The sequence below is a fragment of the Oryzias latipes genome, chromosome 5, assembly GCF_002234675.1.
Source record: "Oryzias latipes chromosome 5, ASM223467v1".
Lineage (NCBI taxonomy): Eukaryota > Metazoa > Chordata > Actinopteri > Beloniformes > Adrianichthyidae > Oryzias > Oryzias latipes.
The window spans coordinates 3,037,554-3,056,427 of NC_019863.2; the positions used below are offsets into that span (position 1 = coordinate 3,037,554).

The following is an 18,874-nucleotide window of genomic DNA, read 5'->3' on the forward strand; positions in this document are numbered from 1 at the left end:
TTCCGCCGCACTTGTTTTTGTTTGCATCTACACTTCTGACAAAACAGCAGAAAGAAGTTCCTGAGTGCTGCCACACTGGCTAAGCTGCTTTGAAAAAGACTTTTTTATAGAGTCTACGAAAGGCTGAGGGTGGCTTTTAATTGGCCTGGATAGGAGGGATGGTGCTGAATAAGAAACAAAATAGTTAATAAAGTAAGCACTTGTTGTACCAAAATGCATTCCTTTACATTTGAAACTGCTCCTTCTTTAAATCAGTCAGGAAATGGCTTTAAAATGTCCACAGCACTGGCTGGCCTGAGACTCGTGAAGTCGGAGATGGCTTCTCCACGCAAACTCTACCATTTCTTCCTCTTCCTGATCCCCCTAGTAAAGTCTCTGAGGACTTGTGGGGAAAGAAGTAATTTTAAAAGCAATACCTTGCTGGAGGCTATAAGGATGCTTTCTGATGGATGGGGGTTCTTCAGCAATAAAATGACGCACCTGACAGAAGTAATTCTTTATTAGTAGACAAGTAATGAGGATTTACTCTCCTCATCTTTCTGCTCCTGGAACTGTAACTATTTCCTCTGACCTTAAAAAAAAGTGGGTACATTCCCTCTAGTTCAATTCCATTGTGTAGCAGCTGGTTGTGGGCACAAAAACAAATGAGAAACATAGCATCTCCTGCATTTCTGAGACAAAAAGCTTTTAAAAGGTCTTTTGTTTTATTGAGAACAATCGTGAACCATCATCAAATTCAGTAAAACTTCTCCCTCTTCTCCTTTTGGCTGCTCCCTTTAGGAGTGGCCTTAACACATCAACCATCCTCATGTTCTCCCTCTCTTTGGTCTTCCTCTAGACCAGGGGTGGTCAAGCCTGGTCCTCAAGAGACTCAACCCTGCCTGTTTTCCAGCTCTCCCTGGAATGCTTGATGCTGATAACCTAAATCAGGTGTGTTCAGTCAATCAGGATGTAAAATCACTTGAGTCAGCTAATCAACAGCAAGCTGGTAAGGGAGAGCTGGAAAAAGGCAGGGTTGAGGCTCTTGAGGACCAGGGTTAGCCACCCCTGATCTAGACCTCTTTCCTGGTAGCTCCACCCCTTTACCAATTTCATCACTGTTCTTCTTTCAACGTGTCCGACCCATCTCAATCTGCATTTATCTCCAAAACATCTACCATGAGAAGGAGCTTCATTCCTCTGTAGCTCCCGCAACTCTGTACGTCTCCCCTCTTCTTAAAAATGGAACCAGAAATATTTCTCCTCCATTCCTCAGACAAGCCCTCACTCTCTGATATCTTGTTGAGCAGTCTAATCATCCACTCTACAACCACCTTTCCTAAACTCTTCCATACCTCCACAGGTATGTTGTCTGGGCCATCTGTCTTTACAGTCTTTGTCCTCTTCAGTGTCTTCACACTTGGAACCTGTCAACCTGTTTGTCCTTGATCACCTTAATCGGCAGCACACCCTTCCATCTCTGTTCTCTCCTCATACGCTCTTTGTTTGGCCTTTACCACCTCCACCTCGTGCTGCATCTCCCTGCAGTCTTCTGTCTTCTCAGTGTCAAACATTTTTCTTCGCTAACTTTGTACTCTTGACGCACTCCCTGAACCTCTTCATTCCACCACCAAGTCTCTTCATCTGCTTTCTTCCTTCCACATGAACACCAGGTACCTTCCTCTTGACTTCGGCTGGAGCTGTCCAGTCATCTGGAAGGACCTCCTGATCTCCCAAAGCTTGTTTCCACTTCCAAAAGCCACTCGAAAATCTCAATGTTTCAATTCCCAGCAGTTGGTCCTCTGCTCTACCCTGGTTCTCTTCATATTCTTTACCGTCAGAGTCAACCTCACACCACCGTCCTGTCCTGTCTGGCCACGTTCTGTCCAGCCACAGCTCTCAATCCGATTACGTCAGAAAAAGATTAAATCAGCTTGTGTTCTCTTACCTATACTCTCATGCGTCTCCCTATGCTCCTCTGTTTTCTAGAAAAATGTCTTCACTGCTGACATTTTCATTCTTTTAGTGAAGTCCTGTGGAGGGTGCTCTGGGAGTATGGGGTCCGGGGAGTCTTACTGAGGGCTGTCCGGTCTCCGTATGACCGGAGTAGGAGCTTGGTTCACATGCCCAGCAGTAAGTCAGATCTGTTCCTGGTCAACGTTGGACTCCGGCAGGGCTGCCCTTTATCACCGGTTCTGTTCATAGTTTTTATGGACAGAATTTCTAGGCACAGCCAGGGGCCGGAGGGGGTCTGGTTTGGGGACCACAGGATTTCCTCTCTGCTTTTTGCAGATGATGTTGTCCTGTTGGCTTCATCGAGTCAGGACTTCCAGCATGCATTGGGGCAGTTTGTGGCCGAGTGTGAAGCGGCTGGGATGAGGGTCAGCACCGCTGAATCTGAGGCCATGGTTCTTGACCGGAGAAAGGTGGTTTGCTATCTCTCGGTGGGTGGAGTGTCCCAGCCCCAGGTGGAGGAGTTTAAATATCTGGGGGGCTTGTTCTTTCCATCATGTCGATCAATTCTCTAGTTTTCTATGTCAAATTCTCAACATTCCAAGCTTCTACTCGAAGTCCTTCACTCCTGCCTTCCTCCTTTGCTTCTTTGAGGAGCAGGGGTCCGAATTCCACCAGAACCCTGAACAGCACTATTGGTGGTTGTTGGGCTACGGTCAATCTGGTGTGAAATTTCTATTTTTGATTCCCATGATTGATTTGGCTTTACGTCAACTGTTCTTCCTGATACAACCTTCTGCATTTACCCAGATTTGTAACCAGCACCCAAAAGACCTGGATTGTGCCCCCTTGTGGATGCATTCTTCACATCCATTAAAAAAAAACAACTAACAAGTGCTATTTGACAAAACTGGAGACTTTTGACACGCGTTAAATAAGCCATTTACGCCATGTTAAAGCAAAGCTGCTCGAAGGCGTGCATGTTTTTTATAGATAATCAAAGACAGATAGATAATATGTCCACAAACCAAAATCCAGTTTAGACGTACTGTGGTAAATCCTAGAAATGCCCTCACTAAAGGTGTCAGCTGGCTCTGATGCCAGATATTTCACATTTTTCTACCCCATGCAAAGACATTTACAGGATTTTTTTGGATTTATCTGTATTTTCCTGGTTGAGTATTTGAGATTATTTCACCACCACTGACGTGTTTTATCTCTTAAACCTTGTGCTATCTTAGATGACCCCACCCTTCCATTGACGTGTTCTCCCTACCATGACAAAGGTGGATAAAGGGGGAAAGATTTCATGTAATCCATGGACACCAGTGAAGATCACAAATCATTGTAGAAAAAAGGTTCAGAGCACTGTCTAGTGCAGTGTTTTTCAACCAGTGTGCCGCGGCACACTAGTGTGCCGTGAGAGATGGTCAAGTGTGCCTTGGGAAATTGCCCTCATTAACTGATCTAAAAGCAATTACCATCTCCATGATTTCAGCTCTCTGTTCATCCAAACAGGCCCTGATAAAACACTGAGGAGTTAGGAATATAAAAGATCATAAAATACTTTTCTTTGCGTTTATTTGATTTTATTAAAGACATTTTGATAAGGTACCGCGATTCAGCTGCACCTTCGGCTGTATTTTGGAAACGTCCCGTCCCTTTACTTGTCTCCACCAATCATTCTTGAAGGCTTAATCACATTTCAGTCTGACCAATCAGAAGTGGTTAAAGTCTTCACTTCCTTGTCCCGATTTAGTTTGTAAAGTCGCTCAGTTCTAAAAAAAATAGCAGCTAAAGCTCGTCTTTAGCGGTGTAGCTCCCCACAGAATCCGGTATCAGACCGTGGAACAAGTGAACAAAACAATGAAGCTCCGAAAACCGATCTCCGGCCGTTTTATGCACTACATCTCCCATGATGCATTGGGTTGTGAGAGTGACAGCGCATACGGAGATCTGTTGTTAAACGTCTTGAAACCAACGAACACACATCAAACTGTTTTTAAATCTTCTAACTTATCTTTTATTGCATCTTTTAGAAAAAAAACAGCTGCAGTTTCCAGCTTTTTCTGCAACAATTATCTCAAAAATGCATGTGAGATTGTGGAGGGGCTGTAGATCAATACAGAGTATGAGTTTCTCTTTTTTTTTTAATTTTTGGATGCTGGTGTGCCGCGGGATTTTTTTTAAGGTTAAAGTGTGCCGTGGCTCAGAAAAGGTTGAAAAACACTGGTCTAGTGGGTCTAGATGACCCAACTCCCAATGTTAAAGTGCCTAGGATAGCACAAGGGTTACGGAAGTATTGGTTGAAAAAGTTCTTCCCTCGATACTCTAAAGTAAAACAAGACTCTTTAACTTTCCAACTTATTTTAATGTTTTATCAGTAGTTATAAATCATTTATAAAGCAACAAATTTGATTATTTGGATTAGAAAATAAAATGAAGGCAAATTTGAGAAGAAAAACAGTAGAGTCTGAGAGTCAATAACTAAAAATTGTAAAAAGTCACTAAGGTTCTAGAAAATCAAGCTGAAACTGAAAATGTGCGACTTTTTGTGTGTGTCAAAACTTCCACAAATGTCAAATTCAAAACTGTATAGTTTGACAGTAGATAAAATGTCTCTGGTCCCACCCTTGTTATGACCCTGGACTGATGTGTGTTCTTTTTATTTCTTGTCTGCAGGTTTCTCCTCCTGTGTTCCTCCAAAGTCTCAGCAGCTGATGGGTGTCAGCTGATAGGAGCCAGCTGAGCTTGTAGTAATGATCAGCTGGAGATCTGCAAGCACCTAGATGCACTCGCGCCTGTTTTCAGCTTGGTAGACTGGACTGTCTTTTGTTCAAGCAGATTAACAGTAGTCTGGGTTTACATTTGTAAATATCTGTAAAACAAACCTTTCAAATAAATTCTCATGCCAGTAGGATTTTCTGTTCCAAGATTGTTTTTGTTACCTGTGGACCGTGACGGCCCTCTCGCCTCGGCTGGTATATTGGGTTTGCATTTCGACCGAACAGTGTTTGGGAGGCAGTGAAAGCACGAGTGAAGGTCTGTGATCCATCAGTGTCTGTTCAGAGCACAAAAAGCAGTCCGTCCAGCAGACCTTGTTTGTAAAGAGCAGCTTGAGAGGAAAGGTATTTTTAAATTGTAGTCCAAATAGTACTGCTGAAACAAGCTCTTCTTTAATTGGAAACCCGCACTATCTAGGGGGGGAATTATATAAACTCACTTCTTCCCACTAATTTTCAAGAAATAAATCTAGCTCTACATGACTTTAAGTTAATGATTATTATATTTAATTTAGCAAATGTGACTTAACTGTGTCTTTGTTTTGTTTTACTATGCATATCATCCTTTCTGTAATGTATATTTTTTTCATTGTATTGACTTCAATGCCTGAAATCAATCAGTCAATCAATCAAATGATGTTCAGACACTCAGACAGAGAAAGAACCTGAAACATGAGGTGCAAAAGGAGCCACTTTTTCTACAGGAGCTGTCTGTCTGTTGCTTTAGTGTTTCAGACAGAGAGCCCGTTTCAGCTGAAAGGAAGCCCCACGGCCCCCCACCACCACTGGGAGAGGAGACACCGTGGAGGATATTGAATCGAATGAAGCTTTCACAGAGGTCTGCGGAGATGGATGTTTGCAGTTAAACTAGCAGAGCACGAGGTGCAACAACTTCTTACAGGGAAACTCGTTTAAAACGTGGACACAAAACAATGTCAAGCAGTGGGACACTGCAAACTTCCACTGATTCTAACAACGATTTACAATTTGGTTTCAGACAATGGAGACATTTGACCAGGTTTTAAGTTGGTTTAACTTCCCTTTTTCTCTACTACTTTCCGAGTTTCTCTCAAAATCACCATAAGTCAAACTCATTTTTGCTCCAAACTCTTGACAATAAAAAAAAAAAAACTTGATTCAAGAATAAATAAAATACTCATTACTATTACACTGTAATTTTTGGTTCAGTTTCAAGGACGGTATTCTAGATTTCAATAAATGTTGACAAGTTATACTGGCAGTCTCTGTCATAATTTTGGAAACAAAAGTGTAGATTTATGTTCTAAGAAAGGTGCTAGTTTTAAATTTGATGAGGCTTTATTAAGATGGGCCAACTTGTACTAAGATCATATTCTTATTTTGTTCTAAAATGAGTCTTTTTTTGGTCCCTATTTTTAAAATAAACTAAAATTAAGTTGACAAAAACTCAAACATGCAAACCATTTAACTAGCAAATAAATACTTCTTATTGGCTGACTAAAATTCAATTTAAAGTAATCCTGTCCAACAGTTTGAGCTCTGTAAATCATTTTCCCTTTTTCAATACTTGTGTGCAACTCATGAGATTTTTAGATTTAAGATTTCTTGTTGAGTCTTGTGGTTAGCTGCATGGACAGATCATTTTACTACTTTCTAGTGATTTCTTCTTAAAACATTACATTTTTAGGCTTTCTCTTTTTGCAGTGCAACTTGAAATGTTGCCTAAATTTCATTAAAGCAATAAAAAGTGCAAGACTTTCGACAAATAAATATCAATTAACAACATGGTGTCACAATAATGGGTTCCTGCTCCAGTCCCAAGTCTGGGTAAAACTGAGGACTGTGTCAGCAAAGGCATCCACCATGAAAAACTCAAATGACTTTAGCAAAAATCTTTGTCACCTTGCAAAGAAAAGAATTATGAAAAAGAAAAAAATATTGGTTGTAGATAGCGGTATCATTAGTTTACTTAATTGACAAATAATCTCTGCTTTTTATTGTGCTTTGATCTAAACAACAGAAGCTTCACTTTTTCAGATTTGCAGGGTTTTTCATGCCATTTATGTGTTTTCTGACACAAAGCGTGTATGAAAAGTGCTTTGGAAATAAATCTGATTTCTTGAAGCTGATCACCAACCTTGCAAACATCTGAGAAACACTGCTTCCAAGTTGTATCTTAGAAGCAACAGTTCCACAGGTTCGTTTTGAAAAGCAGTGAGGCTTAGGCCTGCTCTGGGCTGCATGCAGACATTAAGACTTATTTTCATCTAAAAACCGCCCACTGCTTATCCTACTTTATTATTCCTAAGTGCAGTGTTTAACTACTTTGACCATTTGAACGTATGACTCACAACAAGTCTGTGCTTGAAAGAAGGCAGATCACTTTTAAGGAGTTAAAGTGTGAGCCAACATCTGCAAGTATGCCCATAAGCACAATTTAAGAGTCCTACTCTGACCACACAAAAGAGGGGACATTCTAAAGATTGGGAAAGAACAGCAAATCTGGCAATGATGGGTTCAGACTAAGTTATTAAGACTCACTCTGATCATCTCTTGATCTATTGTCAAAGAAGCATTATCGTGTGCACTTTTCATTATGATGATGCCGTTTTTAGCCAAAATAAAATACAACCTGTCTCTTTTTCTAGGCCATAGTTACTCCAGAGCAGCAAGATGTCATCAGAAAATCACCTCAGAGTTGCGGGCGGTGTGGAGTAAGCCTAACCTTAACTTTCTTTACAAATGAGGAAAAGACACAACAACACATTCAAATCCCCAAAAACACCATTTTGATCAGAGTGAGTTTGAACCTAGAAACGGTTCATTTAGCATCTTAGGAACTGTAAGTGAGATCTTATTAACAGACAAGATGAATTTTGACCAAGTGTCCAACATAATGTATCCCCACATCATGGGCTCAAAACCCAAAAACTTGCTATAAAAAGGTATAAACAAGGCCTGCATAATATATCACAGTTTTATCGCGATATCAAGATGTGCAATACGCATATCGCAAAAGTCTGCGAAAATCTGGAGAAATGGTTACCTTAAATGTGCTAAAACAATCTTATGGCAGCTTGAAGTATTTAACAAATCAAATAAATCCCTTTATGCATTTGACCAATCAGATGGAGCCCTTTGATGTTAGATGTTTGCCTCCTATGTAGACGAGGGTCACTAGGAGTAGAATTGAAGTTATGTTGACTCTTAATTAAACTGTTGCAGTGAAATGGAAATGATGCTTTTGATTGTTCTGCTATTTGTTCATTTATCACAAGTTATATCGTCATCACAATTTTGATCACTAATATCGCAAATCGTGAGTTTTCTTCATATCATGCAGCGCTAGTATTAGAGATAGACCAAAAGACAGACAGACGGACAGACGGATCAATATTGCGATGACGATATAACTTGTGATACATGAACAAATAGCAAAACAATCAAAAGCATCATTTTCCTTTTACTGCAATGATCGACCGACCAACAGACAGACAGACAGATAGATCTAGAATTAAAAGTGCCTTCTGGTCAGTGCACAATTCATACATTTAAAAAATAAGCAACAACCAAAATAATAAATAATACACAAAACTACATATAAAGTGCCTCAAAATGTGTTAAGAACAAGGAAATAATACTAATAATAAAAATAATTAATATAAAGAAAGCTCCCAGACTAACTTAATTCATGAGAAGAGATTCAGGTTTAACTTGTTTATGGCAGATGGATAAAAACTAGTCTGAAATCTATTTGTCTTTACTCTGCAGCGTTTGCGTACAGGTCAATAAAAATGAATAAATACGCTGAAATAATAAGGTATAAACTATTCATACAGCTGAAAATGAAGTAGTTGTACAACCTTTTTGGCATTTGGGGAAATAAATGGTACATGGCGTATACTTATACAGCGCTTTTCAACCTTCCTCGAAGGCCCAAAGCGCTTTACAGTCACAGTCCTGTTCACCCATTCACACACACATTCTGGTGGCGGCTCTGCTGCCAAACTCTGGCGCCAACCCTCCAACAGAGGCAAAGTGGGGTTTAGTGTCTTGCCCAAGGACATTTTGACACATAGCCGGGCAAGGCGGGAATTGAACCTGCAATATACGATCATGGGTTGACCGCCCTACCGCTGCACCACGGCCACCCAAAAAAAAAGCCAGTCACAAACTACTTTAACTCATAGATCATATGTGGCCCTCCATGTCATTTTATGTGGCCCGCGAGAGCATAAAAGTTTTTAATTTCTGAGAATAAAAAATAAAAATTGGTGTGTATTTATTCATATCTAGGGGGAATCAGACTTGAAATATTGGATTGGGTAACTATACATTAGGACTTAAACACTGTACATATAACCTGACCTGACAGAATCAAATGTAAAAGGATTTATGCTAACAAGCAAATGTTTTCTATGCAACTGTAATTGTCACCTTAAATTGTAATAATAAATAAATAAACTAGTTGTTTAACATTAAGGAGTAGTTTCGTTTATTTTTCATTACATGTAGTTGAATGTATAAGTCATATCTGGCCCTTAAAGGACAGCCGCTATGCTGATGTTGCCCTCGGTGAAAATGAGTTTGACACCCCTGCCATAGAGGCTCTAAAAACCCAAACCACGCTGTAGCTTGATTGCTTTGATGTTCAAGCTCTCCACTTCCAAAACTAACGCAAACTCCGAAGTACCGAATGTTGCAGCTTCTCATAGCTTCTCACCTGCCAGGGGCAGGTTTCATAGGGGAACAGCTTCCCATTAACTTCTCTGGCAGCTTCTACACCAAAACTGAATAAATGCCGGGTTAAAACAGACACTTTGATTTTATCGGGGGTCAGATTTGAGCATTATTGGAATCCCTAAAGTCAGGAGCCAAAAGCTGCGACCCTTTGCTCTTCGGGGCATCCACTCAGTAATTACACATGGCATCCTGAGAGATCCGGCATGTCTAATTACTAGTGAAGATAAACCGGCTGCTGGAGGCAGGACACGGTTGTCTACTGACACAGTTGAGGAGATTCTTAAGCAGTCCTTTGGCCAGCTGGACCCAGTGTGGAACTCCTCAAGCCAGATGTCACAGAGCAGCAAGTTATTCTCCTCATACGTGTTTTTTCCCTCCTATGTGCAGGGTTGGTTCTTAAACTTTAACTCTTTCTCTAACATGTTCCTCTCTGTGTGTTTAAATCAATATCTGATAGTGCCATAAATGCATATCCAGCTCTTGAGTCACTGACTAATATGTCAGCTTGCTGCTACCTCCACCTAAACACTCCTATGGATAAAAAAAACCACTGAAAGTATACATGTCCTCAAGCATTATTAAGGTGCTTTACTGCAGGGAGAGCAGGTACAGCCCCAGCCTCGCATAATATTGACTTGAAGGCTCCCGAGACCAGATTTCAGAGTACCAGTGCATTTATTTCACATTTTATATGCACTTCTAAAAGCAGCGAGCTCTTACCAAAAGCCTCCCTTTCATGTTGCTGCTATCGAGACAGACAAGCAGCAGTAAAATGCTAATAAATTTAACCGAGGGTGCAGCAATGCCGGACGCTCTGATCTGAAATTCCAACTGATGAACTGAAGCACTGCGAGGCTCTCAAGGTGAGGTCGTCTCCTACCAATTTATGTGCCTCATCTCTCACTGCCACTCCCTTCACACAAGGAAGAGCGTCGGCTTCAGACGCGGAGACAAACGGAACTTCAGAGGATCTGGGAAACAGTCGGAAACGCTCCCATTCTGCTGCAGTGCAACATGTCACGGAGCTGCAGGAAGCTCCACCTGATGCACGCTAACCAGGAGACAACCAGGATCTTCATCAGTCTTTAGGAATTTATACATCTGTGCATTACAGCACACTAGTTCCATCAAGACAATCAAATGACTCTCATTTCTGAGTTACTGACTGTTGGCTTATTGGTTTACTCCTTAAGGAGCAGACTGTGAGCATTCACTGCTGCCAACGCTTCTAAATAAATGGTTCTCTGGAGAGTCTTTCCAACAGCCAGATATGCAGACGACCCGCTGTTCAGATTTATATTGTAATTTCCTAATAGAATTTGCTATTGTGCCTTCATCATTATACAAGCAGCATGCCAGGATCCAAACAGGTGAAGGCGTTTTATTTAGTCAACTAAATAAAGATGGAAGCAGACACTGCCAATATAATTATTTACTAAAACATTAAAAAAGAAAAAAAAGGAGTTGGTAGATGCAGCACCAAAAATGTACAAAAGAAAAAGAGCCAAAAACATTATGTCAGCCTGCTGCCAAGTCAAATGTCAGATCTCCAGACTAAGCATGTTCTTCAAAATGTCACAAAAGGAAAAAAAATTACTTATAAAACAAACAAAAACCCCACTGCTCAAAAAAAAAAAAACAGAATTCTGAGCAGGGACACCAGATCAACTACGTCTGTAGGGAAACTCAAGCAGAAAACACGTGTTGATGTTTTCAAGACTGTTCAAAGGCTTTGGTTTTTAAAGGTTTTTTTAATAACACGGATGTTTTATGTATTTGTATTTACATATTAAATGTGTATTTTTTCATTTATTTTAGTTATAGTCATTGAGAAGGTGCCCTTTCTTGCAAATATCCACCAAATCACCAAATTGAATGCATTTAAGCACAGAGATGTGATGTGGATGTTCAGCTAGAGTACTGCAGCTCTACATCCTGCATCTCCTGCTGAATACCGTAATTTCTGGACTATAAAGCACACCTCTGCGCGGCACGCGCCTCCTGTGCACTGAAACCATGGAAGTCTTCTTCCTCAGTGTCGGATAGCGTCAGATATTCTTCTCCACACACCTCTCAGTGTCTCCTTCGTTGTCGCTGTCAGTGTCACTCTCATCCTGAGGTAAATTCTCTCCTGAGCTTGCTCCCTCCTCTCCGTCACGCAGCAGACCGGTTTTTCCAAACCCGTTGGTGATGGTGGATTTTTTCACACTGCTTTTAACGATTGCTTTTAACTTGAAAGCTGCTCATATCCATTTCTTCTAGCATTTTCTATGATGAGGGTCTGTTCGTGCTGTTCATTCACAAAGCAGTCATTTAAATTAAACTTGCGTCTTCCTCGACACATATACCGCATTCCCCCATGTCTCACTCTTACCCTTTCTGCTCGAGCGCCCCTAGCGGTCGTTAGAAAAAACGCATAAAAAAAAGAAAGAAAAAAATGCATAAATTAGCCGCATCATTGAATAAGCCGCAGGGTTGAAAGCGTGTGACAAAAGTGCTGCCTTAAGGCCCGTACACACCGGGACGAATATTCGCCAGGCGTTATTCGCCAGCGTTTTTCGCCACGTTTTTTGTGTTCACACCCAGGCGATTTTCGCTGACAATGAGCCGAGCGAACATGCAATTTCATTCCCTGACATTAGATGGCGCTTAATGTAAAACAGAAATACTCCTGTACACAAGGTGGCGCTGCGCAACTTTACGCTTCTTAAAGTCGCTTTTCACTCAGAAGAAGAGAGCAAGTATTTACGCGCTAGTCAGAATAATACAAAGAAAACATGAATATTTCAAGCACCAGTAGCTCCATCTGGTGCTTGGTTCAGGGATATTTTAGAATGTCCGTCATTATTGCTTCGCGGCTGTGTAGACGCTACTTGGCGTCTATCTTCTTCGCTGGTATGTGTGCTCAGCAAGGCAGTTTTGTGTTTGAGCGCCCCCAGTTGTGTTTTACTGTAACTTCAGAAGCTCCAGACACGTGTGCAAAAGCGCCATTGGTCGTATAGTTTTTGACGCAGCGCGTCAAACTAAAAAAACGAAATTGGTGCCCTTTGTTTAGTCACGAGGCGTTAAACGTCGGCGAATATCGCGGGCGAAATTCGTCCCGGTGTGTACGGGCCTTTATAATCCGGAAATTATGGTAATCTGCTCTTGTTGGGTTGAATTCCAGTCAATAAGAACCAAAATCAGAGAAGAACGTTGAGAGAAATGTCCTAAAACGGTTCCACCAACGACTCTGACACCTTTAAAATGGTCAAAACGGCCAAGATATGACATGTAAATGCAGTGCAGAGCAGCAGAAGTTCCATGCATAAGTCAATGTACCTGATTTTTGTTTACAGATGAAGATGCCAGTGCAAGACGTCTTCCAAACTAGCATTTATGCAGAACAAGACAAAATATTTAACAGAAAAAATGGATTATTTTTGCAACAATCAAAAAATGTCCAGCACCTAATTTACCTACAGTAAAATAAATAAATATTTACAATAAATAATAAATGTAAAGTATGGTTAGGTGCCATACATCCATCCATCCATCCATCTTCCTCCGCTTATCCGGGACCGGGTCGCGGGGGCAGCAGACTGAGCAGAGATGCCCAGACTTCCCTCACCCCAGCCACTTCCTCCAGCTCCTCTGGGGGGACCCCGAGACGTTCCCAGGCCAGCCGAGAGACGTAGTCTCTCCAGCGTGTCCTGGGTCTTCCCCGGGGCCTCCGCCCAGTGGGACATGCCCGGAACACCTCTCCAGGGAGGCGTCCAGGAGGCATCCGAACTAGATGCCCGAGCCACCTCAACTGGCTCCTTTCGATGTGGAGGAGAAGCGGTTCTACTCCGAGCTCTCCGCGGGTGACCGAGCTTCTCACCCTATCTCTAAGGGAGCGCCCAGCCACCCTACGGAGGAAGCTCATTTCAGCCGCTTGTATTCGGGACCTCGTTATTTCGGTCATGACCCATAGCTCATGACCATAGGTGAGTACTGGAACGTAGATCGACTGGTAAATTGAGAGCTTTGCTTTTCGGCTCAGCTCTCTCATCACCACGACGGACCGATAGAGCGACCGCATAACTACGGACTCTGCTCCGATCCGCCTGTCAATCTCACGCTCCGATCTTCCCTCACTCAAGAACAAGACCCCAAGGTATTTAAACTCCTCCACCTGGGGCAAGGACACTCCACCGACCGAGAGATGGCAAACTACCTTTCTCCGGTCAAGGACCATGGCCTCAGATTTAGCGGTGCTGACCCTCATCCCAGCCGCTTCGCACTCGGCCGCAAACCGCCCCAATGCACGCTGGAGGTCCCGGTTCGATGAAGCCAACAGGACAACATCATCTGCAAAAAGCAGAGAGGAAATCCTGTGGTCCCCAAACCAGATCCCTTCCGGCCCCTGGCTGCGCCTAGAAATTCTGTCCATAAAAACTATGAACAGAACCGGTGATAGAGGGCAGCCCTGCTGGAGTCCAACGTGGACCGGGAACAGGTCTGACTTACTGCCGGCTATGCGGACCAAGCTCCTACTCCGGTCATACAGAGACCGGACAGCCCTCAGTAAGGCTCCCCGGACCCCATACTCCCAGAGCACCCCCCACAGGATGCCACGGGGGACGCGGTCGAACGCCTTCTCCAAATCCACAAAACACATATGGACTGGATGAGCGAACTCCCACAAACCCTCCAGCACCCTAGATAGGGTGTAGAGCTGGTCCACTGTTCCACGACCAGGACGGAAACCGCACTGTTGTTCCTGAATCCGAGGTTCGACTATCGGACGGACTCTCCTCTCCAGTACCCTGGCATAGACTTTCCCAGGGAGGCTGAGGAGTGTAATTCCCCTATGGTTGGAACACACCCTCCGGTCCCCCTTCTTAAAGAGGGGAACCACCACCCCTGTCTGCCAGTCCAGTGGTACGGTTCCCGACCGCCACGCGATGCTGCAGAGACGTGTCAGCCAAGACACTCCCACAGCATCCAGAGACTTGAGGTGCTCAGGGCGGACTTCATCCACCCCCGGGGCCTTGCCACCGAGGAGCTCGTTGACTACCTCAGTGACTTCAGCCCGGGTAATGGACAGCCCCACCCCAAAATCCTCATTCTCCACTTCTTCAAAAGAAGGCGTGTCAGTGGGATTGAGGAGATCCTCGAAGTACTCCTTCCACCGCCCGACAATGTCCCCAGTCGAAGTCAACAGCTCCCCACCTGCACTGAAAACGGTGCCTGTGGAGAACTGCTTTCCCCTCCTGAGTCGTCGGATGGTTTGCCAGAATTTCTTCGAGGCCAACCGATTGTCCTTCTCCATGGCCTCACCGAACTCCTCCCAGGACCGAGTTTTCACCTCCGCAACAGTCCGGGCCGCAGCTCGCTTAGACTGCTAAGGTGCCATACATGTGAAACAAAATAGTTTATGTTTCCTTTTTGAAGGACACCTAAAAAACAAAGAGAATAAAAGCTTAAAACTAGCCAAGAATTAATAAGCACTAAAACAGTCAGAAGGTCCAGCTATCACTATAGCACCAAATTAATTCTATAAATCTATTCAAAGTATTCTGCTTGATGAATAAGTGAGAATATTTTTGAGTCTTTAAGACAGACCTGTGCTTCCTTTCAAAACAGCAATTAATAGCACGACCAGTTAGAGGGATTTTAAAACATCAAACAGCAGCATTTAAACTGAATAAATAAAAAGTTTTAAATTGCAGAAATGAGAAGCCTTAAATTTTGTGTTTGATGGCAACTAATTATTAAAAAGTAAATTGACTTGTGTTCCTGTTCTCTGAACTGAGTCACAACAAACCACAGAAACACACTTTTATATTATTATATACAGTGTATGTGTGTGTGTATATATATATATATATACATACATACATACACGCACGCACACACACATATAGATGTGTATAAATCCCTTGTGCTATCCTAGGCACGTTAACGTTGGGAGTGGGGTCATCTGAACCCCACTAGACAATGTGCTGAACCTTTTTTTCTTCAAATATTTTTTATCTTCACTGGTGTTCATGGATTCACATGAAATCCTCTCCACCTTTATCATGACAGGGATAACACATCAATGTAAGGGTTGGGTCATTTGGACCCCATAAGATAGCACAAGGGATACACTTTGTCAAAGTCTCTGTGGAGCGTTAATGCCAACAGCACCATCTAGTGTTCAGAACTAATATTTCACCTACACTTGATGTCTGTTAGGCTTTCTTTTTTCTTACTTTATATCTCCTCCAGCTTTAAAAAACACAACAAACATCATTTGAAAGAGGTGTGTTGAATCGGGAGGCGCCTGTGACTCATAGAGTCGAGCAGCTGTTTGTCAGTCAGTCAAGTCAGGGATTCAAACCTCAACATTGCGTCTTAGGAAAAAGACACTCATGATCTCATGATGGAAATTCTTCTCACAGTCCAGTGGCGTATGGAAAAAACTTCTGTTATTGTCCTTTGTCAAACGAATGACCTTATTTTTTTAAAACACAAAGAACTGGTAGAAAACAGAAAACTATCCTTACAAAATCATCTGAGAGTTACAAAATTATGACTTTGTTAGCAAATAAGCATTACTTAAAAAGAAATATTAGACAAGTTTGTTATGTGTTCAATGAATAGAATGACCTTCTGTGTGTCTGCTGCTGCCATAAAGTCTCTTTTGACCACATTATTTCTACAAATGATTGTCTTAGCTGTAGCGAAATGCACTCGAATGGCACTGTGGAGGAACTCTCAGGTTACTCTCAGACTATACACAAGAGCTTCCCACAACTTTGTGTGTCTGTGTGTGTGTGTGGGTGAACTTCCTGTATGGCTGGGAACTTAAACACTGCTGTCTAACTAGCAACTGTTGTGTAGACAAGTCTTGTTGACTGAAAACAGCTGAAAAACTAAACAAAAAACAGCTGGGAGATGCATAACAGCATGTAACTCTGCACAGATCACAAATTCAGATTTACTTTATGTAACATTTGGGTTGAATCAGTTTGTTTGTTTTTTGGGTGTAGGACGTTATGCTGGGATCCTGACAGAAAAACATTTTCCTTGTGTGTCAGCTGCATGTAAGGAGGCTTTGTTGGCACTTCTTTTTTTCCAACGCACTTTAAAAATGGAAAATGGCAAAACGCCCTGCAGGCACAGATGACAGAAGAAGAATCAACAGAGCAACGTGGCAAACGAGCAGCTGACCGCTTTCATCACTCGGGCTTAGTTCCTTAAAGGGGCAGTTTGTACATTAACCCCTGAAGCTACCCAACATAAACAACACTACTGCCTCCACACTGCCCTGTTCTGTTTGTGCTGTCAGTGCTAAAGAGTCCAAATGCAGACTTATTTCATGAGCTGTTTGGTAGGAGTTCACACGTTTCTTCTGGTTAGTGTTTAGCTGGTTAGCGAGTAAATGAGCTCATTGAGAAAAATTGGCCATTGATATTTGACACCTAGTCAGATGATTATTTACCCCCAACGTTTTCGTGTGAGCCATGACACGGAAAACGTCCATGATGGCGTTTTGGTGAAAACTCCAAAGTCTTGTGGTGGAGTGTCCGCCCGGACACTGGAAGGTCGCGAGATCAAATCCAGGCTGAGTCATAACAAGTACTCTAAAAGTGGGGCTCCCTGCTTGATAGACAGGGGCTGGATTGGGAGGGGGTTCCCGACCGCTGTGGCGTCTCCCCCAGGGGAGCAAACGTCTCACACCCAGGTGGGACAGCTATGGGAGCTTCACTTTCACTCAACTTTTTGAACATTTGCTTCTTTAGAGACATTTTAGGAGCTTTTCTCGTCAACTTACTTGACTTTTACCTGAATTATTAAATTGATAGAATTTGCAGTCCTGTTGATAGAAATGTTCTACTGTTGGAAGTCTCCTCTAGAAGAGACAGTTTAGGTCCAACTCTGACAGGAAAGAAAAGGACATCCGATGTGTGTTGATCTGTCAAACCGAAAATGGTTTTATGCAAACCGTTTGACTGATATCTTTAAACAATGGTCTTTGGAGCGGGAAAACGACCAGCACGGCTGCCTGTGGAAGCATTTCCATGGACGACCATGTCATTGCACTCTTTTATAATGACAGGGTATTATTACATAACGGGTGTGTTTTACCCCAAACTTGGAAAAACCTAAACAGCTTTTATCTTTTAGTCAAGCAGAACCCGTCCCATTGACCTGCAACTCATCAGGACACACAGGGCAGGTTGTGGTTAGCAGTCGTGTGTGAACAGACCAGCAACTCCTGTGCAGCCAGAGGAAGAAGAAGAAGAAGAAGAAGGACACAAGCTTTAGGCCAGCTGCAGAGTGGTGGGCTCTCACCTCCTTAGGATCATCGTAAAAAATCCCGATGGACTTCAGCTTTGGGCCGATGCTGCAGCTCTCCGTGTAGCCCGCACCACTGTCCTTGTAGGAGCCCCGCTTGAACTTGTAGGCGATGGTGACACTGGGGACAGGAGGGGGCCCCGTCTTCACCACCACGTCTGACAGCAGCCCCGAGTACACCAGCAGCCCCCCGACTGTCACGAGCAGACACAGCAGGAGGACGAAGATCAGCAGCAGCAGGATGAAATCAGACATGGTGTATTAGTGAAGAGGGCGCTGCAGCAGATGGAGTGGCTGCAGTCAAACCGTCCTCCGCCGGACGCAACTAAGTCTACTCCAACAACAAGCAACACCGAGGCGTCACTATAACCGAAGATTCTAATAGTCTTCTTTTTTTGTTAATTTTTTCTTTTGTCTACAGCTACAGATATTTCTAAAGGAAGGTGACAGCAGGCGCTTCAGTGGAAGTAGAAAGCTCGTTTGTTTACGGTTTTTTTTTTTTCACAAACAGCGAAACAAGCTTCCTGAATAGACCATTCTTCTCCGGCAGGAAGGGGAGGCGCGGACGAGCTTTTTACATAACTGCTGTAGATTTCAACACAACGCCATCAAATTATCACACGTTTCTCTTATAACAGCAAAAATAAAAAACACGTATTTAAACACTGACAAATATCTGCTTAAATCAAGAGCTTGCGCGCGAATATTGGCTGCACCCCCGTTTTTCTTAAATGTGGTTTAGCCCAGGTTTAAGAGGAAAACACTTTTTTATGATCTTTCACTGATTTTCGTTTCAAGTCTTGTTTTAAATGCAGATTGTGTTGTGATGTGTTGGGATGCCCAGGTTAATACTGTGTGCGGTAACAAAAAAGTCAGCATTAAAAGGATCGTTTGTTTTCACTTTAGAACGAATTGAAGCAATTTTAGACCTCTTTAGGGGATTTAAAGATAAAAAATGACTACTTCTTACTTTTAACTGCTATTTTTCGAGGTTTGTAAAACATTTGTACCGTAAAGATCTTGTGGGAAAAACAGCTAATGTTGTGAAATGAAAATGTCTCCTTAAAACCAAAGCTGTGTGGTTCATTTGCGCGGCCTGTAAACACTAAATAAACAAACACAAACCT

General features: G+C 42.6%; 1 protein-coding gene across 1 annotated transcript in view; it reads right to left on the reverse strand.

The window, feature by feature from the left end:
* tex264 (testis expressed 264) overlaps positions 1 to 18,834 on the reverse strand; it is an 89,969-nt gene extending 71,135 nt beyond the window's left edge. Inside the window, exon 1 of the mRNA XM_004068477.3 lies at positions 17,745 to 18,834. Coding sequence (XP_004068525.1) covers positions 17,745 to 18,002 — 258 coding nt within the window. The 5' untranslated portion in view covers positions 18,003 to 18,834. The remainder of the gene's footprint in view (positions 1 to 17,744) is intronic.
* Between the last annotated feature and the right edge of the window lie 40 nt (positions 18,835 to 18,874).